The 27,634-nt window shown below is 44.9% G+C and overlaps 1 protein-coding gene across 4 annotated transcripts in view; it reads right to left on the bottom strand.

Annotated features, from left to right (window-relative positions):
- NEURL1 (neuralized E3 ubiquitin protein ligase 1) overlaps positions 1-27,634 on the bottom strand; it is a 166,570-nt gene that overhangs the window by 89,992 nt on the left and 48,944 nt on the right. Inside the window, exon 1 of one of the 4 annotated variants that reach the window (XM_052799674.1) lies at positions 6,898-6,958. The exons of 1 other annotated variant lie outside the window; for it this stretch is intronic. In XM_052799674.1, coding sequence (XP_052655634.1) covers positions 6,898-6,943 — 46 coding nt within the window. In that variant the 5' untranslated portion in view covers positions 6,944-6,958. Of the gene's footprint in view, positions 1-6,280; positions 6,417-6,466; positions 6,560-6,897; positions 6,959-27,634 lie in introns of those variants that run through there. 2 more of the 4 variants (XM_052799673.1, XM_052799675.1) reach the window with 2 other exon arrangements.

Here is a 27,634-nt window from a genome sequence, read left to right as displayed (position 1 = left end):
CTCTGGGAGGCAAGATCTCTCCTGACCTCCAGCTCCATACCCTGCTGTGCCATCAGTAATCCCTGCCAATTCCCAAGGGCAAGTGATCGGGATCAATTCTTTGTGTTGCTTTTGCTTTCCAGGAAACTCCCTTTCTTTTAGGATTAATCCTTTTTTTTTAGATTGATCTCAATGCAACCCTCTGCATGTATGGATATCATTAATGTAAAATTCTTTAATAAAAAGAAAGCAGCCCTATCAATTTTGAGATTATATGTCTAGAGGCTGCCTCTTCTTAATTCCTGCTAGATGTCAGCAATGGTAATTGTATTTGTTTAGCAAATTTATTTTCTACTATTAACAATATGGATCCTCTGGCTGCAGGAGTACTTGTTTACATTAGGCATGCAGATGATTCCCTAGGACATGTCAGGGGATCCTACAAACCTTGAAGAGACACCTGCTACCTCTGGATTAATTGAATGATAGCTAAACATATCACCCATAATTCTTAAGAAAACAGGAGTTAAGTAAGGAAGAGGTAAAGAAGGATCAGAGGTAAGAATGCTTGCACATCGAGGAGGGAAAGGATCCGTCAAAGAGGAGGCAAATAAAACAACAAAATCTGACAAACAACATTCAGTCCCTAGGTCCCACCAGAACAGAGCATCAACTCAACACAGAAAACTTAACAGGGCAATGCCATGAAAGCAAAGGACAAAATGAGAACGGGGATGCCCTTTGCTCTCACCACTTGTAGCAAGACCCCTACAGTCAAATACTGCCACAACAAATGAAAAACTCATTTGCTTTTCACAGTAAATAGAATAGTTTTCAAGTATAAACATGGTCACCCATAAAATCGCTATATACAGACATACCATACGCTTCATTTTCAGAAGTGTTGTCAGCAGTCAATAGGCTTTACTATCAGCCACCTTCAGACATTGGCAGGTGACCCACAGGTCAGCAGCATGAACCGAAATAACCTCTGGGAGCCCCACTTCTAGCAAATGCCAACACTGCTTTGGCACCCTGCCCAGGGTCTTCTGCACCAGTTAATCCAACCCTGAGCAGGATTAATTTCTCATACACACACACACACACTCATTCGCTTTCAGGGCTATATACCAATCGTGCTGAAAGCAGAGTAAGTTTAGAAAGAGCCTTTTCTCCCCAGTCCTGTGTTAGTTCTCAACAAGCAACTCTCTGCAGAATATGGGAGATGTTAACCCCCTAGTGAGGCTGATCCAATCACCAGTCACTCCATCAAATGAGAAGTTACCCCAAAATCTAGGCAGTAACTTAGAGATGATAAGAATACAAAGTAATACTAATTTGCAAAGAAATCTCACTAATGATTGATGTTGTCAGGTCTTCATTTTTTCGCTATTGTTGTTTCTTATTTCTTTGGGGATATTTGCAGTTTTAATTAGGTATAAGAAGATGGAAATTATTAAATTCGAAGGTGTATACAGCAGTGTGCACTGGAGTGCAATGCTGTTTAGTGATATTAACTGCAAGGGTGAAATGTGGCATTTGGAATGGTTATTGCAGTGACATATTCATTGGCAATGAATATACAGCGTAAGAAACAAAGCGTGGGGCTGATTACAGCACTTGCATATAGATATACCATTCACTATGCTATCAGGAATTAAGAGAAAGCTAAAAATAGAGCTCTATTGTGCAAAGTAAGAGTAAACGAAGTTGCACACAGTAGCTATTTTACACTAGGGAAATGGCCTCCGCCCTCTGCTGTTCCCCAAAGCCCTACAGCAGCAGCTCAGCAGCTCTGGCTGGGGCTGAAGGCTTCCGCACAGCACCCGAACATCCCGTACCTCCCACCAACACGTGAGAGCGAGACCCTGAAATTGTTGTCCGGGAGAACAAAACACGGAGGAAGGAGAATGCCAGCACTTCACACCTCTTTTGCACAGGAATAAATGACCAGCCAGGTGCAGGAAAGTCTATGGAAAATAAGATCCCGATGAAATGGGAAATGAATCCAGATAGCCACCCAAAAGCCTAGTGCCATGCAGTGTGGATGGAGTCCTGCTACACAGTAACTCCTGCTTCCTCCTCCCTTTTTGCGGCACAACCACACAACTGTGTCTGCATTGCTCAGCAGGCCTATATACATGTGGTAAGGCGAAAATCTGGCCATGCATAATACTTATGTGGGCCTCTACATACACCACACAAAGACACACGAGCCATTACATATACTGTATCCACAACTTACGGAGCGTCATCTGGAAGCAGCTTAAAAACTCAGCCATTCAAACTGAAAATCACATCTGTCAATCAGTACCGCTTCCCAGGCTAAAAAGCCGACGCACTCTCACTAGGGACTTCTTTGCAATTACATCGGTGCCATACAATTACAGTTTGGAAAATGTGGCACAAGATACCTTTTTCCCTGCTCCTTGTAAAAATTATTCCACCGTAAAACACTGATGACTGCCTGTGACATGTGAGTAATTAAAGCAAAAATAAAACAAAGCCCTGCAATGAGGGACTTATTAGTAATTATGACTTGTAGGAGGGAAGGTTATTGAGCAAATGTGCAGGTACGCACAGACTCACATATCCCCTGCACATGAATTAATCCACTGTGTACACTCTAGCGAGTCAAAAGCCCTCTGAAGAGATATGCACATGTTAATCGCTAACCTCTGCACGTCTACATACACTGAATTCGTCTCCCAGCACAGTGCAGCAGCTTCCTTGGCTAAACCATCACTTTGTGTTAGTTTGGTTCTGAGTGAAAGAAATAAAAAATACTCAGGTGTTTTTTTTCTCAGACAGAAACACCTGGATTTGGCCCCCTGAAACTAAGAATAGGATTTTCTGCAAATAGCACCTCACTCATAGCCATAAGGAGGAATTAAAAACTACTGCAGCAGGTGACAGTTGAATCAAATGCATAACAAAAACATACGTATTATGACATATGCATCTATTACTGATATGTTTCAAGCATCATTAGCTAGCAAGTAGTTTAATATAAATATTTAGTAAACTCCACCTATGTTATAGGAATAACAGTGTACAGTCATTCTTGAAGAAACCAGCCTCAGATGAACCACAGGCAATGATATTAACATTTCCTGTTTAAAATATTGTAACATAAACACTGCATGTATAGATATTACTTTTTAAATAGCAAGTAAACATCCTGTCCATCAAGGTTGTGTTACCTTTGAACTTCCTATTTTGACTTTCCTTCTCTTTGCATAGAGAGCTCTGGAAAGCACCCCAAGGACTTCTGTGGATGGCAGTGGGAAAGGGAGAGGGAATGGGGAAGAGGAGCAGAGACCATCACAGTGCCAAGCACAGGAACATAGATGGAGACTTCATGAGCGCACTTCAGCACTGCGCATCATTTCACAAAGAAGAGTGACCAGCTCCCACGTCTCAACATGTCAAGCCATCAGATGTCTCCTTTCAAAAACAAAGGTGCTGCCTTTCATGGTAGAAACCCATTGGGGTTTGTTTGCTAGGGAGGAATGAAGCCAGAGGTGGGTCTCTCCTGGGAAGCTCAGGTAACTGATGCTTCAGTGACTCTAGTTCAAAGTTTATTTTTCCTCCCAGTCCCATCAGGTGGGAAACTTTCTTTCACGTGACTCAGGGCCCATTCAGCACCCACCAACTCCGTCATTAGGACACACTAGCGTGGCTCTCCTGCACTGCCACCACATCAATGGGAAAGCAGTGTTTTCACTCAGAGATGCCCATCCGTGCGAGCATGCATGTACCTCGCTGTATGGCTCAAATAGGATCGGCACAGCACCAGCTTGCAGGGCTTCACACAATAGACCCGAGCAGCAGCACAGGTCTAGGGACAGCCAGCGTCACCACCACCGCCCACACATACCCGAGCATGACATGTCGCCCACCCATGGCTTTCCTCATGCCAAAGGATGCTGAAACTCCTCTGCCCAGCAGGAATGCTGCGTGGCTTTACTTTGCTGCTTGAAAGTAGACTTGTGGGTGAAAGAGGGTAAAATGATGCCAAGTGTTCCTCACCATGACAGTCTGTGTATGGTTGCACTTGACTACCATAAACTTCTGTCCTTACCTCAGGGCACCCAGAGCTTTTAAAAATCACCACCCTGATTTTATGCTTTTTTGAAAGGGTGCCTCCCTCATGATCTTCTTCAGGAGCTTTTATCTCAATTTCCTTTTCCAACTCTGCCAAGGTCAGGGTGGGCTCTGGAGGAGGCAGGGACTCAGCGCACCACTCTGGGAACGCAGCTCGGGGAAACCGGCTGCGTCCCCACGACCAGCTAAGCAGAGCCACAAGCAGCCAGCCCATGCAGTATCTCCCCATCCGAGCTAATTTTCAGCAAAGTTATATTACTTAAGTGCTTGTGAAAATCCCAGCCCATCCTTGCAACACGGAGAGGTCACCAGAAATGACCGGAGGACATGAATTTCTGCTTTACCTGTGCTTTCTAAAAACAATGGATGTCAGCCCCTAGGGCTGTCAATACAACTCCTTTCAGTATCATTACGTTCATTTTCAATTATCCTTTAGGGAAATGGATAAGGTTTCAGTATGCTTTCCCCAGCTATTTTGAGACACATCTGAAACAGAAATATTTAACAGAAAGAGGAACGGTAGCCACAGACAAACCACAAGTGCAGATGCAGTCTATTTTTGTTAAATGTGCTTGTTGCATGACTTTTTATTACTTATTTTTTTTAAATATAATGCACGTCCTTTTTTTTTTTAAAGGATTGCTGTGCTAAACACAGCAGTGCATCACCTCTGAATATAACACAGCCTGTAGCCCCTCTGTATGAAGAGGGAAATTTGAGTTAATTACCCACATCTCCTCATTAGTCTCCCTCTCCCAACAAAATAAAATTAAAGACAAGCACGCTCGCTGGAGAAAAACCGCTGACAGGCAGAAGTTGCAGGATTACTGTGCAGTGCGCTGCTGGCTGCAGGCAGGAGAAAGCCCCAGCAGGAATGCCAAGTCCCTGGCACACACAGGAAACGTATATAGCTATTATTCTTTCCCAGCCGTTTTTTTTCAAATTCATTCAAATAATGCTTCAAAGGGGAAAAGGCACTTACAATCACAAGACAACAGCCAGAGCTCTTTTTTTATGTTGACCCAACAGTACTGTTTTTCTGCATATTGCATGTATATCACGAGATAAGAGAAGAAATAAGGTCAGGCCACGGAAACCTCAGAACACAAACGACGAACAAATAAAAATCTCTATTGAGACGTGCTTGCTAAACATCTTTAGGGAGAAAGTCACCTACTTCCTAACTATGTCCATTTGTTCCTTAAACTATAGGGTTTGGACTTGGTGGAAAACATGAGAAGAATCAAGACTCCTAACGTGAATATTCACAGCCTAAGCATATATACCTTGTGCATCTCTATTGAAAGAAAGGATGTGAGATACTCCAAGCCCACATGATGCCTTACCTGCGTCTTTCATAGCCATATTTACTATTGTAACAAGGAAGTGTCTCTGAAAATACATTCATACCGCACTGAACGTGCAGCACATTTACTCTGTCCGAAGTTAAACAGAACATTTCAGAGCAATAGGCAAGTTTAACGTTAAGGAGCGCAATATTCTCACAGAAGTATTCGTGGCATGAGATTTGCGCAGACAGGGACATGCCTAGTATCGCACGCTGTCCGTAGATTCAAATTCTGGTTTACCGGGGGCCTGTGCAGGATATTCCTGTCCCTTTCCAGCTCCCCCCTCTCCCCCGCTTTACATTACCCAGCAGACGCAGGCAGCGTGCTGCGCTTAACGGCTTTAGCTTCGTCTAAAATCAGCCCATTCAAACCAACGTCCGCTCCGAACCGTATCAATTTAAAGCGAAATAAACGAGAATTTACGCGAAGCAGCAGCTGCTGGTGGAAAGGAAAAACAAGGGGACTGTTTCGAGAGCCTGCCAGGCTGCCTTGCAGTAACCTCCACCACCGCCCCGCCGCTTTTGCGCCGGCGGGAGCCGTCAGACAGCGCACACGCGGACACCGGCACTTTCTTGTCGCCCCCGACACCTCTCAGCACGCCCGTCAGCGCTGCTCGGGCAGCTGTTTGTCCCTCATCCCCGGCAGTTCGGCCAGACGAGCCCACCCCCAGCCCGGGCGTCCCCTCGGGCCGGCCCCTCTCCGGCAGCGGGATGCTCCGGGAGGACGAGCCGGGCAGAGCCCGCATCCCCCCCCCGCCCCCCGCGGCACCCGCCTCACCTTTCCCAGCCGCCTCCCGCTCCCCGCCGCCCCCGGCAGCGGAGGGGTGGCGGCGGGTCTGTCCTTACCGTAGAGCAGGCTCCTCGTCACCTGCCCCCCCATGGCGGCGCAGCCCGGCGGGGCCGCGGCCGGCCCCCGCTCCGCGCCCGCAGCCCCCGGCCCAGGCGGGAGCCGGCTGCCCCGCGCCGGCAGCCTCCACCCACTCCGCGCCTCCTGCCGCGGCACCGGCGCTAGGAGCTGTCATGTTTATTTACATAAGAAGGAGGAGACTTCGCGGCTTCCTGAAATAGCTGCCGCCGGCCTTTCATCCATGCAGCGTGTCGTCGGCCTCGTGTGTCCCCGCGTGTCGTGGTCCGTCCGTCCCCCCCCCCTCCGCGCACGCACACGGTCCCGCGGTGCAGAACGCAGCGGGCAAAGGCATCCACGCGCGATGCTACCGTGGCCGGGGAGCTGCCGGAGGGGGCTGCTGGCCGGGCCGAAAAGCCGGCGGCGCCCGGGCACCCCGGCAACGCTAAGAACAAAGCAGGAGGCACTGCCAACTCCACGGAAAAAAATTTAAGAACTCGTTTATAAAATCAAGCGACTTTGGCCATTTGAAACTTTCGCTACCCGGTGGTTTGGTATCCTAGCGCAAAGCCCTGGAATGAATTAGAACGGAAGGAAAAAAAAAGTTAAAAATTATTACCAGACATCACTGCACCAGAGTCTTCAAACGGCCTCTGCTGGTTCATTATTAATTATTTAATAGCAAAGAAGGGCTTGAAATGCAGAACGGTTCACCACGGACTGTAATACTAAAAACATTACCCCCTGTAAACTCTTTTGTGCGAGGCTCGCATGCTCAGCCCAGATACAGTGCTTCCTGCTCTCCAGCTCATTACCTCTGCTGATGGATAATGGCCAGCGTTATTAAAAGCAGGGGGATGCAGGGATGGTGCAGGGAGGTACGCAGGGTACCACAGCCAGGGTTGGTCCCTCGGTTGCTCTCTGCACCCCGCGGTTCACGCAGGAGCTTGCTCATTCCCTCCTCTCCATCTCCAGCACCGCACGCCCCTGCCCACACGCACATCTCCCTGCATCTCTCCTGTCCGCTGCTCTAAGGGTAGATTAACACAGCAGGCGCTGAGCTGCCACAGCCGGCCATGGGTATATCCCAGTTGGCTCACTTAAAACTAGCTCATGCATCTTACGCTACGCCGCAGTTGCTCTTCACTCTGCAAAGGAGCGGGAGTCAAACTTATGCAGCCACAAGTGCAGCTCTGCCTCCCAACTCTTACCATGGTGCTGGGCAAATCCTGCCATCCCACTGCCTCGACTCTGCCACCGGAAAAATAGGAAATAAGATTTTCTCTCGCCTGTGTTGTAAGGATTATTGCTTAGGATGGCTGGGTGCTGAGGTCTCAGCACTTCTGGGAAAAAAAAGCAGTGCAAAAAAAGCCCAAGCCAAAAAGCACAGTCAGGGTGTTTGCACTAACGCTGCGTGCGTGTGGAAAGCTGTGCCCAGCATTTCCAACCTGCGAGAGGAGCCTCTCCTGAGCCCCCCAGCAGCAGCCAGGCACCACCGCCGGCTCACCCACTGGCTCCTGTCTGCCCAGCCGAGGAGACTCACACCCGGACCCCAGAGCCAAGCAGCAGCTCTCCCCTAGCTGAGCAGCGCGCAGGCAGTGCTCCGCTCCTCCCTGCCCAAAGTCACACTCTGCAGAGCTTACGGCAGCTTCTTGGCAGAAGAAGCGTTTTTTTTTTTTTTCTTCTAATTTTTTTTCCCCTTCCCTCCCCGACGATGCTGCATTTACAGCATCAGCTGTGCAGGGTGAGGATGCGTCCCCAGGAGCACCGCAGCATGGCCCCTGCATCCCGGTGGGTGCAGGGCATCTCTTGGATCACACTGACCTGTCACAGCACCCCGCTCTGCTCCCACACCGCTGGGGACCCGTGGACGCCACAAGGACATTGCCGGTTTTGTCTCCTGGCGGGCAGCCCACCAGCTGGGGCTGACAGCAAAGGGTCCGGGTGCTTACGCCATCAACTAGCATGTTTCACTCAGAGGAATGAAGATTGACTTGGACATTCAACCCCAAATTTTCTCCCTCAGTTTCTCATTTCGGCTCTGCTTTCCATCCTTACCTTAATCTTGCTACAGCTCTGTGAATAATTGACTTCTTGGTTCACTGCCTCAACCAAGAGATTGCTAGAAAAAAAAAATCATTTCATGTTGGCCCAAAACCTAATGGTTTGTGCGTCTCACTGAACAAAATGTTTCTTTAGCTCAAAATGAAGCATTTTATTTTTGGAGTTATTTTTACCTCATTTTTTCAAGTTATGGTCATTGAATCCAGCTCTGAAATGATGTCTTAAAAAAACCATTAAGCCCTTTGTTTTGAATATACCAAAAGGAAAATTTTGCATTGTTACCTTTTCAGATTATTTTGGTTTTTGCAACTTATTGGCTTTGTTTGTTTGTCTGGGGGGGGGGAGAGGGCAGACTGCCAGAATGAGTCATCCCGTTTGGCAGGAAACGATAAACAATTTCAATTGATTTTAAAATTTCGCTTTTTTCAGAAAAAATCCGGCAATTCCCCTCATGAACTTCCCCCACTGCTGTAGAGCAGCTCCTGGGGACGCAGCCCCACAGAGCCATCCATGGTAGTCAAACTGCCCGTCTGCCCTGTTCCATGATAATTCTTCAAGGATTACTTGCCATATGGCAAATCTTTGCTTCACAGCCATATCACGCTGGAACTTATTCCTGATTTGTTCTTATCACCTCCAAGTCCATTTCAGACCTTGCCCTTTTCCAAATTCCTCTTCAGCCTTTCATGTTTCTGATTCTTCTCTAGACATAGAGAAAACCTATCTACCACCCTGTTCCTATTTTACAATTCTCTCTGCCGATACCCTCTAGGTCCCCTTGGGATATTTCTTTGCCTGTGCCAATATGGGCAAGGCCTCCCATTTTGGCATCAAGTATAAAAATCAATATCATCACCATTTGTGCTCCCTTCTAAATCACTGACAGAGGTATTAGGCTGGACTCAACAGAAACTCAGCCCCTAAATCCATTCCCATCTGTGAACAGCATTCAGCAAACTCCGGCCAAGCAGCAGCGCTGCTGTCCAAGCCAGGAGGAATCTGCTGCAGGAGTATTTTGAGGCAGTGTCTGATCTTGCTAAATATACTTAACTGCAAGAGTAGGATGCTGAGGCTGCAGAGGACTTCTGTAGATAGATTCACAGTCATTAGGCTGTGAATTAGGCTAAAACCTTGGATCTTTCCAAGCGGCCTTGAGCAGACAATGGGGCACTTCTCCCACCCCTCCTGGGATAAAACGCCCAGCCTTGGGCACTGGGCAGCAGGTTTGGGTATGAAGTTGAGGGGTCATGAGTGTCTGCATTGTTTCCCTGGTCCTGGGGCTGTCCTGGTCAGAAGGCTAGCAGTCAGCAAGGAGGATGCTGGAGACCCACCATAGTCTGGGAAAAGACATCCAAACAGGGCCAAACAGCCCATTCCAGCCCAACTGCTGGAAAGCAGCAGAGATACCTGCAGGGAACCACAGCAGGGAAAGCCAGCTCTGAAGAGACCTGCCTTGCGCAGGAGAAGACACAGAAAAAGGTACAAAGAGACAGAGAAGAAGGAGAGGATGAAAAATCCATCTCATGGAGATCAAGGATAAGATTATACATATGCACAGCCCAGGACAGGAAAATGAAATTCCAGTTCATGTGAGCCTCATGCCGCTAAAACTCTTTTGGGACTGGATTTGGCTCTATGGAGAACTGGAGTTTACTCTTCATAAGCAAGACAAAACAAGCAATAAAACCTCTCTTGACAGGGATTTCACCCACTTTAATGGTGCTGCAGGTAGAGACATCCTGCCAAGAAATGGTCCAAAAAGTTTCCTCAAATATCAGTATGAGGGAACTGTGGAAATCCATCTGATATTTGCCAGGGACATGGAATCTTCTCTTAATGACTTTTATGTTTAAAAAGGTGCCACCAATTTCTCTATTACCACTTGCATTTGACTTTATGGTAACAAACAGATTGACTAGAAATTGTCCTTTTTCACTCAATACAGTAGCTCTCAGCAAACAGCTGGAGATCACCTAGGAAGATGGGAGAATTTAGGGGAACACATTCTCAGGTCTTTTTTCGGCACGAGTGTCTGACTGCTATTAAGGGGGAAAACTTCACCTGTACAGAAAACAGATTTCCTGCAGGAACCTCTGCCACTGTAACTCCAGAGGAAAACCAATGTTCTCAACAGGAAAGCATCCAAGAGAAAAAGTCTCACCAGCACGTGCTAGAGCACAAGAAACAGGGACCAGAGCTAGGAAATCTTGCATTCTATGTATCCTTTTAACATTAATTTATTGCCATTAAAGGAGGGGTCTTAGATGAAAGATGTGTCTCTGCTTTCGATTCTTTATCTATAATGCAAAGATACAGATACTGCCCTAGCAAAGGATATGCTGATTAGTTGACGTTTATGCAGCCATTTGAGAATATAATGAGTTATGTCATTATTAAGCATTATTATAAAGCTGCAGCTCTGGATGAAAGCCAAATCTCAATGTGTAAGTCAAAGGAAATTGAAAATTCTGGCTGAAATTCTTAAAACCAAAATCACCACTCGTACCTACAAACTACACCACCACGACCGCTAGCCCAGGTGCTCAATTATCCCGGTACAATTCTCTGCAGGCACAGCAGGAAGGGGAATTTAAGGACAGGGAAAAATCTTTAGGCTGAATATCCACCTCACATTTGCACTCAGCGTAAATGAGACATCAGTTGCGTTTGCTTTGGTGACAGGAGCCGCAGCAGCACAGCGGTAAAGGCTGTCTCTCGGTAGGTCAATGAAGACATCGGCGAGGTGTTGTAATAGAGGTCCAGGATGCGGATTGATTCAGTGAAGGAGACACAGCAGCGACAGGAGAGCCCAAGGTCTCATGTCACTGCTCAGGGGCTGCGACCCCTGCTCACGAAAAGCTGAAGCTGTCATGAACATCCCAGGCTTAACTCTGACCCTGCCAGCGCTCGGCGTTTTATCGTAACCTCCCTGTGCAACTGTCTGCAGGAGTGGAAGAGGGGACCAGCAGTGCTGGAGAGGGGCAGGAGGCTGAGCAAGGAGAGGGATTTCCAAGGCAAGGAACCGAACTGACCTCAGGCCAAGTTGCACAACATTTTTCCATCAGCATGCAAACGCTCACAAGCCCCCACTGGATGCTGGGTTTATCTTCAAAGACAGTGCATGATTCAGTGCATGATTCAGTGCATGAAGGTGTCAGGAAAGAAATTAATGCCAAGAGTGCCCCCTCCTCCTTGAATGCTTTTGGGATAATATATTGAGAAAACCCTGTCGGACAGTACAAGGTAGCAGAGACTGGAAATGACAGAATTCAATGTAACATGCCTTGCAATAAAGCATTGCATTGGGCTAACCAGTGTTTCTGAAAAGTAGCTTTTAGATGATACAGAAAACCTGTGCCTGCTTTGGGGCAATACCCCTGCAATCTGCCAAAAGCCCATTCCCAAGAGAAAGTATGATGCTGTGCACAACATCTACTACGCCTTCAAATGCCTCCAGTCCTCACCTTCATTTATATGCTAAATTAACATTAATAGCATAGCCTCTCACTGCCATTTCAGAGTAAATCTTCAAGCACATCACAATTCAAAAGAATCTTAGGCCTATCAAAACGTAATGGAAAATGAAGATAAAAGCATCTCTCTAGAAGAAACATTGTAATTTAAAAAAAACAAAGAAATGCTGATTTATAACACTCACCTAATGAAGCTGACTTTTGCTTTCAGAACAAGCATAAGAACCAGAAAGAAAACTAAAGTTTCGATCTTCAAGCAAAGATTTTCTTTAGTCTCATGTGAGTATTTTTACTCTGACTGGAGGCACAGCACAACAGCACGGCAGGACCGAGAAATCTGTTATTTCAAGCCCAGTTCTGTGGCTATGAAATGTTTGGGAACTTCGAACAGTATCATCCCATGTGATAAGGCACTAAGTCAGCCTTTAGCGACAAAAGCGTAGTATTTTTCCCACACAGAGCTACAGAGAATACTGGTACAATATATATACTTTTTATATAACATAAGTAGCTCATCACACTTTATCATAGGCAACATCCAAACTCTGCACTGAAAAATGAAATTACCAGCTGGAATCATCAGCATTTTTATGGCATTTGGCCTTTAACATGTGACTGTTGGGCAAACACCACATTTATTTTCACAATATTCCTGTAGGAAGAGGTGACGCCTCTCTGCCTGAGCTAGAGAAGCGTATTTTGAGTTTTTGCAAAAAGTTAAACAAGGATCTTATGAGCAACAGGTTAATTAGCTCTAACAATCTTCATTCAATGCCCTCTGGAAAGAGCACAGGCAGGAGCTCTGTGAAACCGAAGAAGTAAATAAGGTAATCAGAGAGCACCGGCACCAGGGTACAAATGAAGGTTAGACAGACAACTTCCACTCCAGCATGTGCAAGCTTTTGAGAGCTTGACTTTGTAATCTTAATAATGTTCCCTTGGCACAGAGGTGTAATTTCTGAAGATTTTTCTTAGCCAGTACAGTTACAGGAGAGAATAACCTCTGTATTTCCCATCCCACCCTTTCTGAGAAAGGCCTCTCCCTTGCATGCACTGACGTTTGTAACCAAGCAAAGGCACCGCATGTTTGTGATGTAAATATTAGCCCAGCAGAGAAACACCTTTTTATTACCCTGTTGAAAGTCCTTCAGAGAGGGCGGTGAAGGGCAGTGGGGTCCAAAAGAAACCTTCTGAGCTGGCAAGACGGGCAGGCAAGACCACACCACACATTCGCGAGACAACGTCCCCCACCACGTGTGCCTGCACGAAGTTTCAGCCTGGGCTTGGAAAGGCTCCTGGGGTCACAGATGAAAGTCCCCAGACCTCTCCCAGGACTCGGTCCCCACGCACCCCTTCTCACCTCAAAAATTCCCTGCCTCCTGCTACAGGGTCATCCTATAGAAAATGAGATTTATTTACAAAACTTGCCCTTACACAGCTGCTTTTGCAAGCTCTTTTACATTAGGCTTCAAGGAACCAAAGGAGCTGGAGGTCAAATACTCCAAGGGCAAAACGCACAGCAAGGGTGAATTTTCCAGCCCAGGTGAGATGAATCTTGCAGGTGTAAATACAAAACAAATCATGTAATGCCTGTTATATGCATTGCCCTTTTCCACTCCCTTTGTTCATCTGTTGCTCACCCTTCTCCAGTCTCCTGCTTTCCCTCACCAGATACTGCTGTCCTGTACTGCCCCGTCCTAGGCTCTCTGTGGCTCTTCAAATTTTATCTGAAATCTACCCTTCCTCCCTTGTTATATCTTTTAACTCCTTTCTTCTATTACTCAAATTAAAAGACATTTTGCATGTAACTCGGTCTCACAAAAGTATCATGAAAGATCACAAGCCAGATGCGGTGGACTGTGGGCAGCTATTATTGGAATGAGAAACAAGTTTTGGTTCTTCAGCTCAGGAAAACAGGATTTAATCAGTACAAAAATCAGAGCTTTACCTTCACAAAACACCAGTTGTTTTGGACGTCCTTTATCAAAGCACAAAGCAGATGAATATAAAATGCAAATACTGTACTGAGTAGAGCAATGGTCGTGTTCCCCTCCAGCCACCCCTCCATCCAACAACCCTATTTCCAGGAGGAGGGATCAGAGATCAGTAGGACGTGAGCTTCATAAAATTACCAAACGCAGAAAAATGTCTGTATGCCTAGGATCTAAACCATGCTAATATGTTCACCACTACAGCATCTAGACTGAGTGTCTCTGACCTACCACAGTTTCTTCTGATCTGCTGCAAACTTTTGCAAACCAAAACAGCGCTGCCTCTGCCATTGCGTTCTCTTCCTCCCATACACCATGCCTCCAATCCAAAGGTCTTTTTCACTTCTCTTTCCTCCCTCCCCCATTCTTTGTCTCAGCATCCTCTTCTGTGCCGCCCACACACTTGGAGAGCAGAGAGCAGACCAATCTGGCACACTCAAATAACAACAAAAAAAGGAAAGAAAAAAAAAAAGTTGTTGTTTTCTGGCCTCGAAGACTCCTCTGTATTTTTATCTGGAGGGAGCAATCAAATCTCTTTTCCTTTCACCAGGAACCAAAGGGAATGGCAATGCCTCCTCACCTTCTCACAAATCAGCCCCGACAAAAACGAGGGGGAAAGGCTGGCATTTCTTCTCGACACACAGGCACCTCTGAACAGGAACATGAAGCTTATTTTTAACCATGCCTTCTTCCAGCACCAAGCACTGGTTAAAAATATCCATTTTTACAAGGTGGGGTTTGATTAGCCAGTTTTCTTGTTTGCTTTTCTTAAAAAGGGCTGAGGACAAACTCTGCTGCCTGGAGGCTAGTTAACCAGCCAGGCGGTTATCGGCACTTCGGGGACTGCTGGGCTGGCTGGGCATGCGCCCACACACGCAGCACAAGACAGGGGTTTGGAAGGGTGCAGACCTCCACGTGCAGCACGCACCCCTGCAGTGCCAACACGGCGCTGGCAGCGTTTACCCATCAAGGTCCCAATCCTGCAATCTCATCAGCATATGCAAAAAATCCACTCTGGCATAAAGCATCTAATGACATTAATGGCACACAGCACAGCAATACAGTCCAGGCATGTGGAAATAATCACAGGCCCAGAACCCAGGATGACTGATTTTTTTCCCATTCAACATATGTTTTACTTAGATGTCTGCTTCTTCCCACCCTTCTTTCTCTCACTCTCCCAAACTATTATTTGGTTTTGGTGGAACACATGAAAACATCTTTAATACAGGAACATTATAGGTTAAATCACAAGTATTTGAGAAACAAAAAAAATGGTTAACTTAGGTATAAACACAAGCTTTTATTAAATTCACATATTCCTAATAATAGGCAGAATCTGACTCCAGCACAACTGGCCACTGAGCAGATAAAATACATCTAAACTCTGTTCAGCATGAGGGTCTAAAACTAATGTTTGTGATTCCTACACAGAATTAGAACCAAAGAAGTTGAGTTTCAATGAGGTATAAATGTTGTTCATTAGGACCAAAGTGTATGTTCCACAGGATGACGCAAAAACTCTATGCTATTCTGTGCAGCTATTTGGTTTCTTAAGGTGACCTGTAAGCCATACCCCAGGCTGGTATAAATCAGCAATGACATCATTTACAACATCAGCCCAAACAGAGCGTCTCTCCCTCCCTATCAGGTCATCTTAACTCAGCTGTTCTTATGTCCTGGAGAGGTTTTATCTGCACAAAAGCATTTTTACCCATGCAGCTACATGTCAATTATGATGACTTTTGTCACTTTAGCTTTTTGTAGCCACACAGACAAAATGCCCATCTTCAACAGCTTTATCAACACAGTTGTAGCAACAGAGACTTCATAATGCAGATACGGTCTTTAACCAAGCTTACGCTAAGTATCCAGCTAGACTGCTCTGTTGAAAGCAAATTTTCATGTGTCCCTCTGGAAGTGGATCAGCCACCACACTCTTTGCCAATGTTTCTGACCTGTCAGGGCAGAAGTGGACATTTTCACACATCTCCTCCTACCTTGTAACTTCAGCAGCCAATACCAAGGCTTTGGGGGCAGCGGCATGTCCTTGCCCATAGGAGACTGTTGCTCTTCCCAGGGGAATCCCCACTTGACTCTCACCCAGCCTTCATGTTCAAGGAGAAAACACAGACAGTTGACACTCAGTGCTCCTCAACTTCAACCAGATCTTCATCAAATTGCACTATGACTCACTGCTAATTCACATACAGTGTACTCAGTCCACTGACATTTCCAAGACCTTATTCAAGGTCTGACCGTGGTCTCGCTCCCACTTCAGAAACTATTTATTTCCCCTGCAGCTGCAGAATGTGTTTGGAGGACAGGAGAGAGAAGATGTTTTTCATTACTATAGAGTAGCTTAGAAGTATAAATCTTTTTCTGTCCATCTAGATTAAGATAGGAACATTAGACATGGGCATGAAAAGATTAATATCTCTGCATGCTCAGTGTTAGCAGGACAGGTCTGTACATTATACGGATGTGATACTATTTCAGATGATGGTCCTTTTAACAGTCAGAAGTCTATTCAAGATCCATGTCTTAGGAGTTTGTGATCTTCCCAGACATAAGTTTTTGATTCAAGACAAACCCCAGTACCACCTGTCAAGGCAGAGGTTTATTTAAAAGAATGTATGTGAGATGTGGGCAACCCATACCACAGTGACCCTAGCAACTCCCCTACAAATCGGCTGCTGTTGTTGAGGTGGGCAGGGAGCTGTCTGTCCCTGGAAGCTCAGAGACCAGAGTTTCCTTGCTGGTCATTCCTTCTGGATACCGTTCAGGCAAACCTGAAGATCAGTAGCTTGTACTTCTTTTCACACAACCTACTGTATATTGCTAATGCCATTTAGCTATCTGCTGCTTTGCAAGTCTGTAAAACACCTAACAGTCTGAGTTTAAAACTCAGGTGACACCAGAGAAGCATCTTTATTAAATACCTTATTTCACCTTCTAGCAAACAGCAGCAGTGTCTCTACCACATAGCTGGGATGGACACTTATCTGGATAAGACCACAGTTTGAGACAATGCTTTTCGGGACTTAGACAACTTGAGCTGAGGAAGGAAACTTGGAAGACATTGAAATTTGAGTGGGAGAGTTGTGTAAAGACGAACAGAAATATTTAAAGGAGATGGGCACAATGAAGAGGAAAGACATTTTTGCTGGCTCATGAAAATTAAACATATGCAGGGCTTAATCTGCCACCACTGAAATCAATAAGAATTTTGCCAGTGAAGCAAAACAAAAGCAGAAATGGAAATAACATCTGACATTTGCTATGTTAGACTCATACAAATTGCTGTAGTTAATAATTTATGAGATGGATAAATAATGTACCATACACAGTGGATGATTTTAAACTTTCATTTTCACAGTATGAAGGTGTCATGATCTGCAGAGTTTTGAAGCTTGTAAAGGCTGCTTATGCTGAGTCATATTTAGAAAGAGATTTTCCATTTGGATAGTCATGCTAAATCTATAAAGACACCAAACAAAAGAACACGTGAGAGGAAAAAAGATAAAAATACAACATAAAGATTAAGATGCATGCTCAAGAATAGAAAAGATTTTGGATAAAATTTGTTGTAAATAATTTATTGCTGAAGTAGCCCTCATAAACTTAAGTTCTTGGAACATAAAAGGCAAAGTATTTCTGTAAATTATTAATGTTTGGGAACTGATCATATAAGCCTCATATAAGGCCAACTCCTTATCCAGCACAAATGAAAGCATCTAGCCTTGTATCTTTAAGATCATAATGAGATGGCCGCTGAGCAGTCACTATGGAAAGCATGGTATTCAGAAATTAATATCTCTCTGGGCACAGAACATATAATGAAGATAACAAGGCAGAACAGAGAAACAGGACTTGGACTTTCACATCAAAACCCAGGGATACTCAGTGGATTAGTCATGTGGGCAGCAGACCTGCACTGGGAGACAGTAGAAGAACAGCATGAGGAACTGGAGAGCAACCTACACAGCAGGCCAAAAGCAAGAAGAGGAACAAGAAATAAAAGAAGAAATAAAGGGGGTGAGAGGGATGACACGTTTCAGAAAGCTCTCAGCTCCCATCAAGTTGGCAAACAAGGAGGTCATATTTTATAAAGAGCTCAGCAAGAGGGGCACCAATCTTTTTCCCAGCCAGACTTACAAATATTAAACCCTTGACAGCATGGCAGATGCTTGGAAACGTGGCCCTCCATGTGCCATTCCCACCCCTTTAAAAAGCGGAGATTTTGCTCAATGTATTTTAGGCACACAGATTCCTACTAAGCAAAGCTTTGTGCATTTTTATTGTAAAACAACCTGAGTGTGAGCTAGTCTGTACCTCATGTGGGTTTTTCCAGCCTTTCACATCTCATGGCTGGCAGCAACGGCGGTCTGTCTGGCACATGCACAGACCAAGCTCCAGGACACAGAAAGTGTCACATGCATCACTCCCAGGGCTGCAATGTTGCAGATGCATTGGAAACACCTAATGACTACATAAGGAAAGCACCTGTAGAAATCCTCATCTCTCTCACCATCAGGTATTTTAGCAGCCCCCAGAGACAGAGACAAGATGATAGTCAGCAGTGCGCTAGTCATTAAACGCACCTATTTTTTCAGTATTCATAGTTCGATGTAGAAGCATTTCAAAACTGAGAATTGCAAGGCTGTACATTGGCTGGTATCCTTAAAAATTTTCTGCTATATCTTTGGTAACATTCCGTTTACCAGGGGGTTTAGCTGAAGCTAGAGGCCAGACAGGCAACACTTGCACTTAGCATGGAGGCTGACCCAAACATTACCGTGTAGTGGTAACCTCATGGCAGAAGGCCACACTGCTAAGATGTGAAGAAATCCTCCTGTGCCCAGCACAAACTCAGCATATCACCACCAGTAATGAATATCGGTAAATGAAGCTCCAGTCTCAGCCAGCAGCATGGGGTCTGCCCTACGGCTCCTCTCCTGGGCATCTGCAAGAGGGAGGCAGCTGCTGACCGGTCTCTGCTGACAGCAAGGACAACGGATCCCCCAGCCAGGAGGAAGAAGACAACCTTCAAAACAAAGAAAATATTTTCCAAGATTCCCATAGTAAAGACAAATATTGACAGATCAGGACAGTCGGAAAGATGTGTCGCCTTTCCCCCCAAAAGTCACTTGTTCAGAAGCTGCCAGTAAAATGCCACCAGCTGGCCTTTATCCACATGGCGGTTACACCATCACAGCTCCATCACAGCTGAGCCCCTACAGAGTCATCACGATTGAACGGACCACGAAAACCTAATTACACTGCTAATTTGTCCACAACTGAACGATTAAAATTCTTGTTTGACAGACCCCTACTGCTACTCACACACTGTCCTTGCAGGTAACGTATGTCCTTGCCCCTAACGTATAGATTGGCCAAGGTCTTCAAGGCTGCAGGTTCTTCAGCTGGGTCATCTCCCACTAACTCTAAATAACTAACCTTTGGGTAAGTAGCAGAGCATTATCAAGCCACCACAACTAGATCCAGGGCTAGCATTTCAGGGCAGTCAAATCTGGGGTTAGGTCCTGCTCTGGGAACTGTATTTGTTAGAGCCATTTCCACAATTTACAGCCCTCAGAATGCAACAGGCTCTGATATCATAATTTTCTAAATACTATCTGCATAGCAGATGTTTTGTGTGTGTGCACTATCCCTCAAGCTTTTGCCATCTGTTTTTTACCTAATAAGTCAGGTGTTCATGTTTTTTAGTTGAAAGAATAAAATGTGGAGGTTTCATCTTCAAAAGAAGAAAATGCAGGAGTTCTTAAGTTATTCTCTACACTCCTGCAAAACCTTGTTAGAAATTTCTGAAAAAAAATTTGGAGCACTAAGTGGAATGATTCCCCTTTAGTCACATATGAAAAATTATACAGTAGGGCTGTAAGAGGGTGAATTGGCAGCACACACAGTGGAGCCTGACACCACCTGGATTTCCTCCCCCTTTTTAAATAAGCAAAGAGTAATATGAAGAGGCACCACGGAGACAGAGAGCTCTGACACCAGGCAAGGTGTGGAGGAGGAAGAGTAATGCTGAATGAATGCTTACATCTAAACATGGCCAGCAAGAGCCAGGGATGTCACAGATGGCTCAGATCCTGAGTCCTTTGAGGACCTCAGACTGCCACCCCCGACCAGCAGTGGGTCAGACCCCAGATGAGATGGGAGAGGCAACCAGCGCCAGATGCACAGAACCAGGACCACAGCACTCAAGAACTGCCCACTCCTCTGCCCCTCTTCCAACAAGGGACACAAGCCAAGCAGTGAACAACATTTTAATGGACTGTTGCTGGTGATGGACCAGCTGTGACACTTGGCAAGTTCCTCATTACCAGCCCCAAAGAAATGGCAATCATTGCAAATCTCATGTGATTTAAGTTCAGCATCTTTTCTGATTACTGTTTGTGTGCAGGAAGCTTCCCTGCTGGAGCAAGTTCTTTTGCTACTTCTTCATATTCAAATAGTATTTATAGCATTAAATTGTAAAAAATTGTTTTAAACCTACCTCAAAATTAAAAGATGCAAAAATCAAACAGCATGAACAACACGACCACAATACCACAGTTCTCCCTCAACTGGACCCTAGACGTTGGCAATGCTCTGAAACACTAATGGCAAATACAAACCCACCATACATGGAAATAAGTTGTATTCACCACTGATACATGCACAAACAAGTGAAACAGTACTAACAGGAATGTTTGGAGAAAGAGTATTTCCCATCCCAAACCACACAGCTACAATCACCCAACTAGTAAGTAGAGGCACTATCATGAAGAGATCTGTCACGTGCCAGCGAGGTGAGCAGTGAATGAAAACTCATTATTAACAGGTCAGAAGCAATTAATTGTTCAACCAGGAGCAGACAAACTTTAGATAACAAACACACACGTAAACATCCCAGTTTTACCAAAGGCAATTAAGGAACAGGGAATGGGACAACTCAAACTGATCACTGCACACAGTGCACCCAGTCTGAGGTGCTGCTGCAGCCCACAGAGACCCCTCCTGCAGTTCCCAGGCCACCTTCTATGGGTAATCTTCTGTGCAACCACCGCCATCCTGGGCTTCTCTGCTTGTGCTCTCAGCAAAGCAGCGATTTCAAGGGTGATTTTTCTCACCTCTAATGTGAAAAATGGGACTGGATCAAAAGCAAAACCTCTTTTCCCAGAGGTCAACCCCACAGCAACTTTAGTCAGCGTATGTTATCTTCAGCATCCAGGGGGACTCTGGAGGATGACTGACTGTCAACAGCAATGAAATCTTGAAAAAAAACCACAGCTGTAACCCTTGGTAAGAGTTACAGGGTTTGCTCCATGCCCAGTCTACAGAGGATAACATGTCCACAGCACCCTCTTGAACTGCAGCCCACTCATTTCACTGTGTTTACACCATCAGCTGTTGGCAAAACATGACTAATGCACTTTCTTGCTTTGAGGCTTAAGAACAAAATGTCTCTTACAGGACAGAACCTGCTCTGGTGGTTGCCAGTCAGACAGACCAAGACTGTGGATGGAGACTGGGATCTCATGACTCCTCTCTCCATGTGGAGCAGAGTCCTCTCGCATGCCCACCTTCCTCCCATCCCCAAACCAGCCTTTGCTCACCCCCCTCTGTGGCTCTGAGGGTGGGACCGGGTTGCACAAGGTCATCCCTACCACTGCTCTATCCAAATGGGAGCCAAGGAAAAGCTGTGGAGAGAAGGACTTTCTCCTCCAAACATGAGGATGGGTGGCAGTGGGGCAGCAACCGCCGCCACAGCACTTGCTGCTTCTTAGACATTCCCTCTTCTGAGATGACTGACTCTTCCCATTTGTGGAGCAGAGCGCTGTTTGCTAAGTCATATAAAAAAAGAGACAAGGAAACTAAATGCACCTCTAAACTGTACTGTCCAGGGTGGGTGTGAGTTGCATTGCTCAATGCCACAGTCCGCTCTGTGCTCGTAGGCAGCACTCTGCCACGGCTCGATAAATAAGTAATAGCAAAACAGATCCCTCGTTCAGCTGCCTGTCAATAGAGGGAGATTGCTGTAAACTGCACTAGAGCATCTCCCAAGGGCTCATGCCTGTCAGAGATGCTTAGGACAACCCATAGGTAAGTTTTCCTGGCTCAAAATGGTGAGAAGAGCGAGTTATTCTGCTCAGATCACAAGCAATCGGTTTGCTCTCTTTGAGCACAACAACTTTGCAACACCCCGCCGGATCCCTTGCAAAATGCAAGGAAGTCTTCCAGGCACCACGAGGCAGAAAGCTATCAATTTTGGAGGGGATCATTAGGGAAAAGAAAAAAGTCAGAAGGAAAAAAAAGGGGCAACATAGATCTGTTTGCATCCAACTTGCAGATACTACAGCTGCTGCTTCTGTAATTATGTGCAGATGAAATGAACAGGTAGTGGTGGCCAAGACAACTCTTCATCTCACTTCTGTCCCCTATCCCTAGAAAGTTTATAGGAAAATCACAAGTTACATGACTTCTCCCACAGAGAGAGAAAAAGGGTCACACAAACCATTGACTTGTGGGAAATGGCACGTGGGATACGCAGAGCTCTGAGCAAGGAGAGGAAGGGAAATGTTGTTCCGAAGTCCCCATAATCCTTGTGTTAAGCCAGGGATGCAGGGAGCTTCCAAAATACAGGATGAAATGATGGGAAGAATATAGACACATAAATAATATGCAATGCATTTGGTCTACAGAGACAAAATGTGCAACACGATCTTTATGTAAACATAAAGATCGAGTGGGTATTAGCATGAGTAACATCTTCCTTTCACTGTTAGCATTGCTGCAGTCTGACACCTCAGACCTTTGGAAGGAGCCGGAGAGACAGCAAGCTTTCACCATGCAGCCTGCCAAGCAGAGGGGAGCATTTGCAAGCAGAGACCGCAGGAAATATCCAGTTGCTGAAGTGGAGGATGCAGGAAGTCGAGCACGATCCTGTCTCCTACCCTCAGCACTGCCCAGCCCAGCGATATTCTACCTAGCTGGAACATCTCTCACGTGGTCTAGTTGAGGTTTCCTAAATATACATTAGCATAAAACCACATGAGTAATTCTTGTTTTAAACAGCCCCTGGATGACACTGTAAAACAGCAACGCACCACACTAGGCCTGCTTCCAGACGTACACCCCAGGCTTGGGTCCTTTCTCCCTGCAAACAGGGTAGGGAGTTTAGTGATATTATTCATAAACAGATCTGCCCGAAGGTGATGAAAACACATACGCTGGGCTTCCTTCTTCTTCCTTCTATTGCCTTTAAGAGGTGGTCATGCTGCCAGCAGCGGTTATAGGGGGAAACTAAGTAACTACAGAAATAGCATGGGAGGACTTGGGGTGGAGGGGAGGCTGTAGGGTGATACCCTGGTGTGTCCAGGAGACCAGCCTCTCCTCATGCATTGAATCCTGTGGGTGCCGAATCCTACCAAGCAGTGCATTTAGATGAGACATTTAAAAGCTCACTGCAGGGGCGAAGAAAAAAAAAAAAAAACAAAACCAAAAAAACCACAAAGAGCATTTTTACTTTGCTTTTAAGGTGAGTGAGTTTAGTGGCTGATCTCAGGGATGTTACTCCCTACGCCTCTGCAGTGGGTACCTCATCACAGATAGCCCCAGAGCCTCTAGTCCAGCAGCTTCATTTGGGAAATGAGTAGTGAGAAGTTAGAGGGACAGAACAGAGAGATATGGCACCAATGGAAAACACTTGCTGTATTTCTACAACTACATTAGACCTAGGCCATCCTCTGAACCATGCGCTATTTCTCACACTTTCATACAACTGAGAAGAACATGTGCCAGAGAGAAAAACAGCCATGTGTTTTGTTAAATCCCACAGGCACTAAATGTTTTACAGCTTAAGAGACCAAGGTACTCAGTACCTTACAAATATATACATGCTTCCGCAGTTGGAAGTAATTAAGACAAAAATCTACAGTTATAGCACCAAATGTACAGTTTTGGTTTCGCTTCATCCTAGATTTGTTCACTACTGCATACAGCATCTACCTTGAGAGAAGCAGGGCTGCAGAAGAGAAACTAGATATAAATATACAAGAGACTATCTGATCCAGCCCAAGCAGAATGTGATTTTTCCCATGTTATATCAGTCCTTCAAAATCCTTCAAAGCCTTCAAGATACCTGCACATCTATCAGGTGAGCTGAGACCCTGAGCAGGACATGAGCAATAAACTTCTTCAAAGAGATTCTGCTGATAAGTTGTAAAACACTCACTAAAGGCGGGACCATGAACAGCATCAGTTCTTGATCATCCTAAAGGCTTTCAACAGTTTGATCATCCTAAAGGCTTTCAACAGTCTGGACGATACAGAATGGCTTGCTTTGGTTTCCAGCTTTAAGACAGGAGTATGAAATCCGGCTATTGCTGGTTGTGCTGCTGGAACAACAACATCACCAGGCCTGTTCATAATGAGGATGGGAATTCAAGGGAATTCAAGAAGTGTTTAACCTCTAGATCAGGAATCTAAACTGTCCATTGGATTTTGGACGTGAGTATTAATCAAAGAAAGTTTCAAAGCATTCTACTTAAAAATCCTTTATCCCATCAGATCAAGATTTCACGTTTACTGTGTCCTGTATCAGTACTTTTCCTGAGCAGGCAAAACTGAAAGAAAAGGGGAAAAAAAACCCCAAACTTAAAAAAAAAAACAAAACAGAGAACCTGAAAGAAAGACTTCTAGGCTACATGCCATAAAACAGAAAAGACAACACAATAGGATGGCCAGCCCTTCTGCAAGCTATCTTTAACACAAGTCTGCTGGGACATCTTGCAGCAAAGCACAGCAGACACCTTCACTTTGCTTTAGGACTAACAAACAGACCTTTCAGAAATTTTTATCACCTCATTTCAGCAGCAGCTTGCACAAATGGTCTTCAGCATTCAATTAGTTCCCATTTCAGAATTAGAAAAATATATTCCCTGCATTGTCACAGAGAAAAAGCAAGAGGTAGGCTCTCTTTCAGACTCCCAGCCACTCTTAGAGTGGCTGGATGCACCAGACTCCTGATGGATCTTCAAGCCAAGGATCTTTAAAGTTGCCTATTATATCAATGTGACACAGGAGCATTTAGTTTTATTATTCCATAAAAACAAAACCCACCATCTCTAATCAGATCAAGGTGCCCTCCATTTCAGAGATGACTTGCCCATTTTAACAAAGGATCCCATTAAGTTGCTGCCCCTAAGCCCACCAGACTACGCACTGGGGTGATCGTGGAGGGGGAGGCAGTGAACACTACTTCTTTGTGCCATTATACAAATGTCTGGTAACAACAATGGCTAAAAAGGCTGAGAATTTAAATGACTTAGCATCTAAGTGAATTCACTGGAAATACTTTCAATTTTTTTTCCTAGTAGATAGCTTGAAGATATGCAGAGACTGGAAAGTATATTCAAGATGCTGAATCTGATGTTGCTGTCTATTTACGTCAGTACAATTTCCAAATCAAAATACTGAAGCAAATGGTCTTCCCCAGGGAGCAGATGTTTGAATGCAGTGATGGGGACCAATTTAAGAACATAGATACAACTGAAATCTTTTCATTATGTTGAGGCTCCAGTCACCTCTAGCAGAGATGAGTTGTGATTCACAGAAGAGAGAGGACTCCACCAGAGACAAGGATGAAAAATTAATTCCCTTGTCTCCAGTAATGGACTGGTGGAATTTAGGAGAGTGTCTTTCCCAGGGAGATGCTGCCTCGCACAGCAAGCCAGCATCTGGTATTTTGAAAAGTGGCAGTAATGTTCTCCAAGCCAGTTGCATACAGAAGACAAAGTCTCTGCAGCTCTTCTGCACAAAGAACTATTTTTCTCTTGTACTTAGTTCCAAATTAGGTTTGCAAGTGCTTCCCTACTTCCTAACAGTGAGTGAAACAGTATGTGTGAATGACTTGAGGAAGCAAGAAAACATAGCAGGTTCACTGGATGCTGCAACGCTTGAGGATTTTCCATTTGCTTCTTACAAGTTCACTGCTTTTGCATCTAAAAATATATTATTATACTATTTACATTTCAGCAACATCTTGGGTCAAAGCAGGATGAAGGCATCATTTTGCCAGGCTCTGTACATAGTTATGGGTAGACAATTCCCATTCCTTTGGATCCAGCTCTATAGCTGAAGCTGCATTACAGGACAACGCTGGCCCACAGGACCCAACCCTTCCCAGAGCATACACGGGCACTCCTAAGCTATGCAATACTTTAGTGCCACTGCATGTAAAACAATGTTTTGGGTTACACTGTGCAAACAGCTTTATATTGTTATCTTGCATGGGTAAACAATAGACCATGGCAGCCTAGCAACTTAACTGCAACAGAAGATAGGTTCAGAAGTAAATTAATAATTGTGGTTTTAAGAACCATTTTCCTTTCCCCATTTGCAATCTAGATTTTAGCAAGATCAGAAACCATGACTCAAAAAAGCTGGGTTCTATTTCCAGTGCTGGCAATGGTTTTCTGACCTTGAGTGTCTGTTTCTAGTTTCTAAATTTACAAATTAGAGATGATGATAAATTTCCTCCACTTTGGACAGATTTGGAGATCTTCAAATGACAAGTGCTATATAAAAGAGTATAAGTTTCTGCCAGTGTACTACTTAATAGATGGCCTCTTAGCAAAGCAGCAAGCAGAGTAAGCAATGCCTAAGCAAGTCATACACCCTCTTCAACCAAGAACAAAGGAGAACTGATCTTTTAGATGAAGTCAAAGAGCCCTGGGCAAGAGGGAAGGGACCTCTTTATCTATTCCAGCCTTTTTTACCCCAAAGTTTTGACACGTGGGATCCATCAGTAAATATTCTCTTGAGACGTATTGATTGCTACTGTGTTATCACTGATGCTCAGGCTTAGCACAGCCCTCGTATTTTCTCTGCTGTCATTCTCAAATTAAGACAGCGACCAGTTTGCCAGTAAGTTGTCTCTACAACCAGGTCTTCACCACTTTTCGACAACACTGATTTAACTGCTGTATCTACAGCAGAACAAAGTGTGCACTTGTGCCGTAAATGAAAAGGGGCTGTAAACTGAAACTGGACACAAGGCTTTAAATTACATGTAAATTCTCAACGAGGTTATAAAAGGGCCACTTGAATATGAAACAGAGATAGTGAACAAATCCTGGAATAAGCTTTTAAAGAGAGAGGAATCCAGGCCAAATGGAAACACACTAAATATAATTTATAATGAGCAACGTGTAAAAAGCTATCCAAATCATGGATCTCAAAATGAGAATAAACAGTGATCTTCCAACAGGGACAAGTACAGATAAGCTAAGTATCTGCTAAAAGGCTGAACTCTAAGTAACCCTTGTTGAATCAGTTGGTAACACCCAAAGTCATCACTATGTTTCACTAATGGCCAAAAAGGACTGTAGCAAAAATAGTGCATACTTCAGTATGGCTAACCTGGAATTCAGTACCTGCCATCATCTACAACAGAAAACGATTGTTGCTGTGTAGTAAATTATGTAAAAAACAGACATGCAATCCACTTCTGCCTATGATGAGCACGGCTGATCCTGCAAGATAACTGATTTGCCCGACAAGATGGAACAAAGCCTGCAGCCACTGAACTACTGCAATAAAGAACAAACAAATGAATGAAAAAAGCTGAGCCGCACTCTGAGCATGCATCGTGTATTCATCCCCATCTTGAGCTGCACAGGCATCAGCAGAGGTCAGCATGGTCATTTTGAAATGTGAAATGCATCAGGTGTAAACACCTGGAAGAGCGCTGCCCACAACAGTAAACAATAGAGAATGCCTCTTTAAAGTATTTTTATACACTTCGAAGTGTTTTTGC

Source organism: Harpia harpyja, chromosome 10 (assembly GCF_026419915.1).
Source record: "Harpia harpyja isolate bHarHar1 chromosome 10, bHarHar1 primary haplotype, whole genome shotgun sequence".
Taxonomy (NCBI): Eukaryota; Metazoa; Chordata; class Aves; order Accipitriformes; family Accipitridae; genus Harpia; species Harpia harpyja.
The sequence above is the reverse complement of the archived record's forward strand: the minus strand, read 5'-3'. Positions and strand labels throughout refer to the sequence as shown.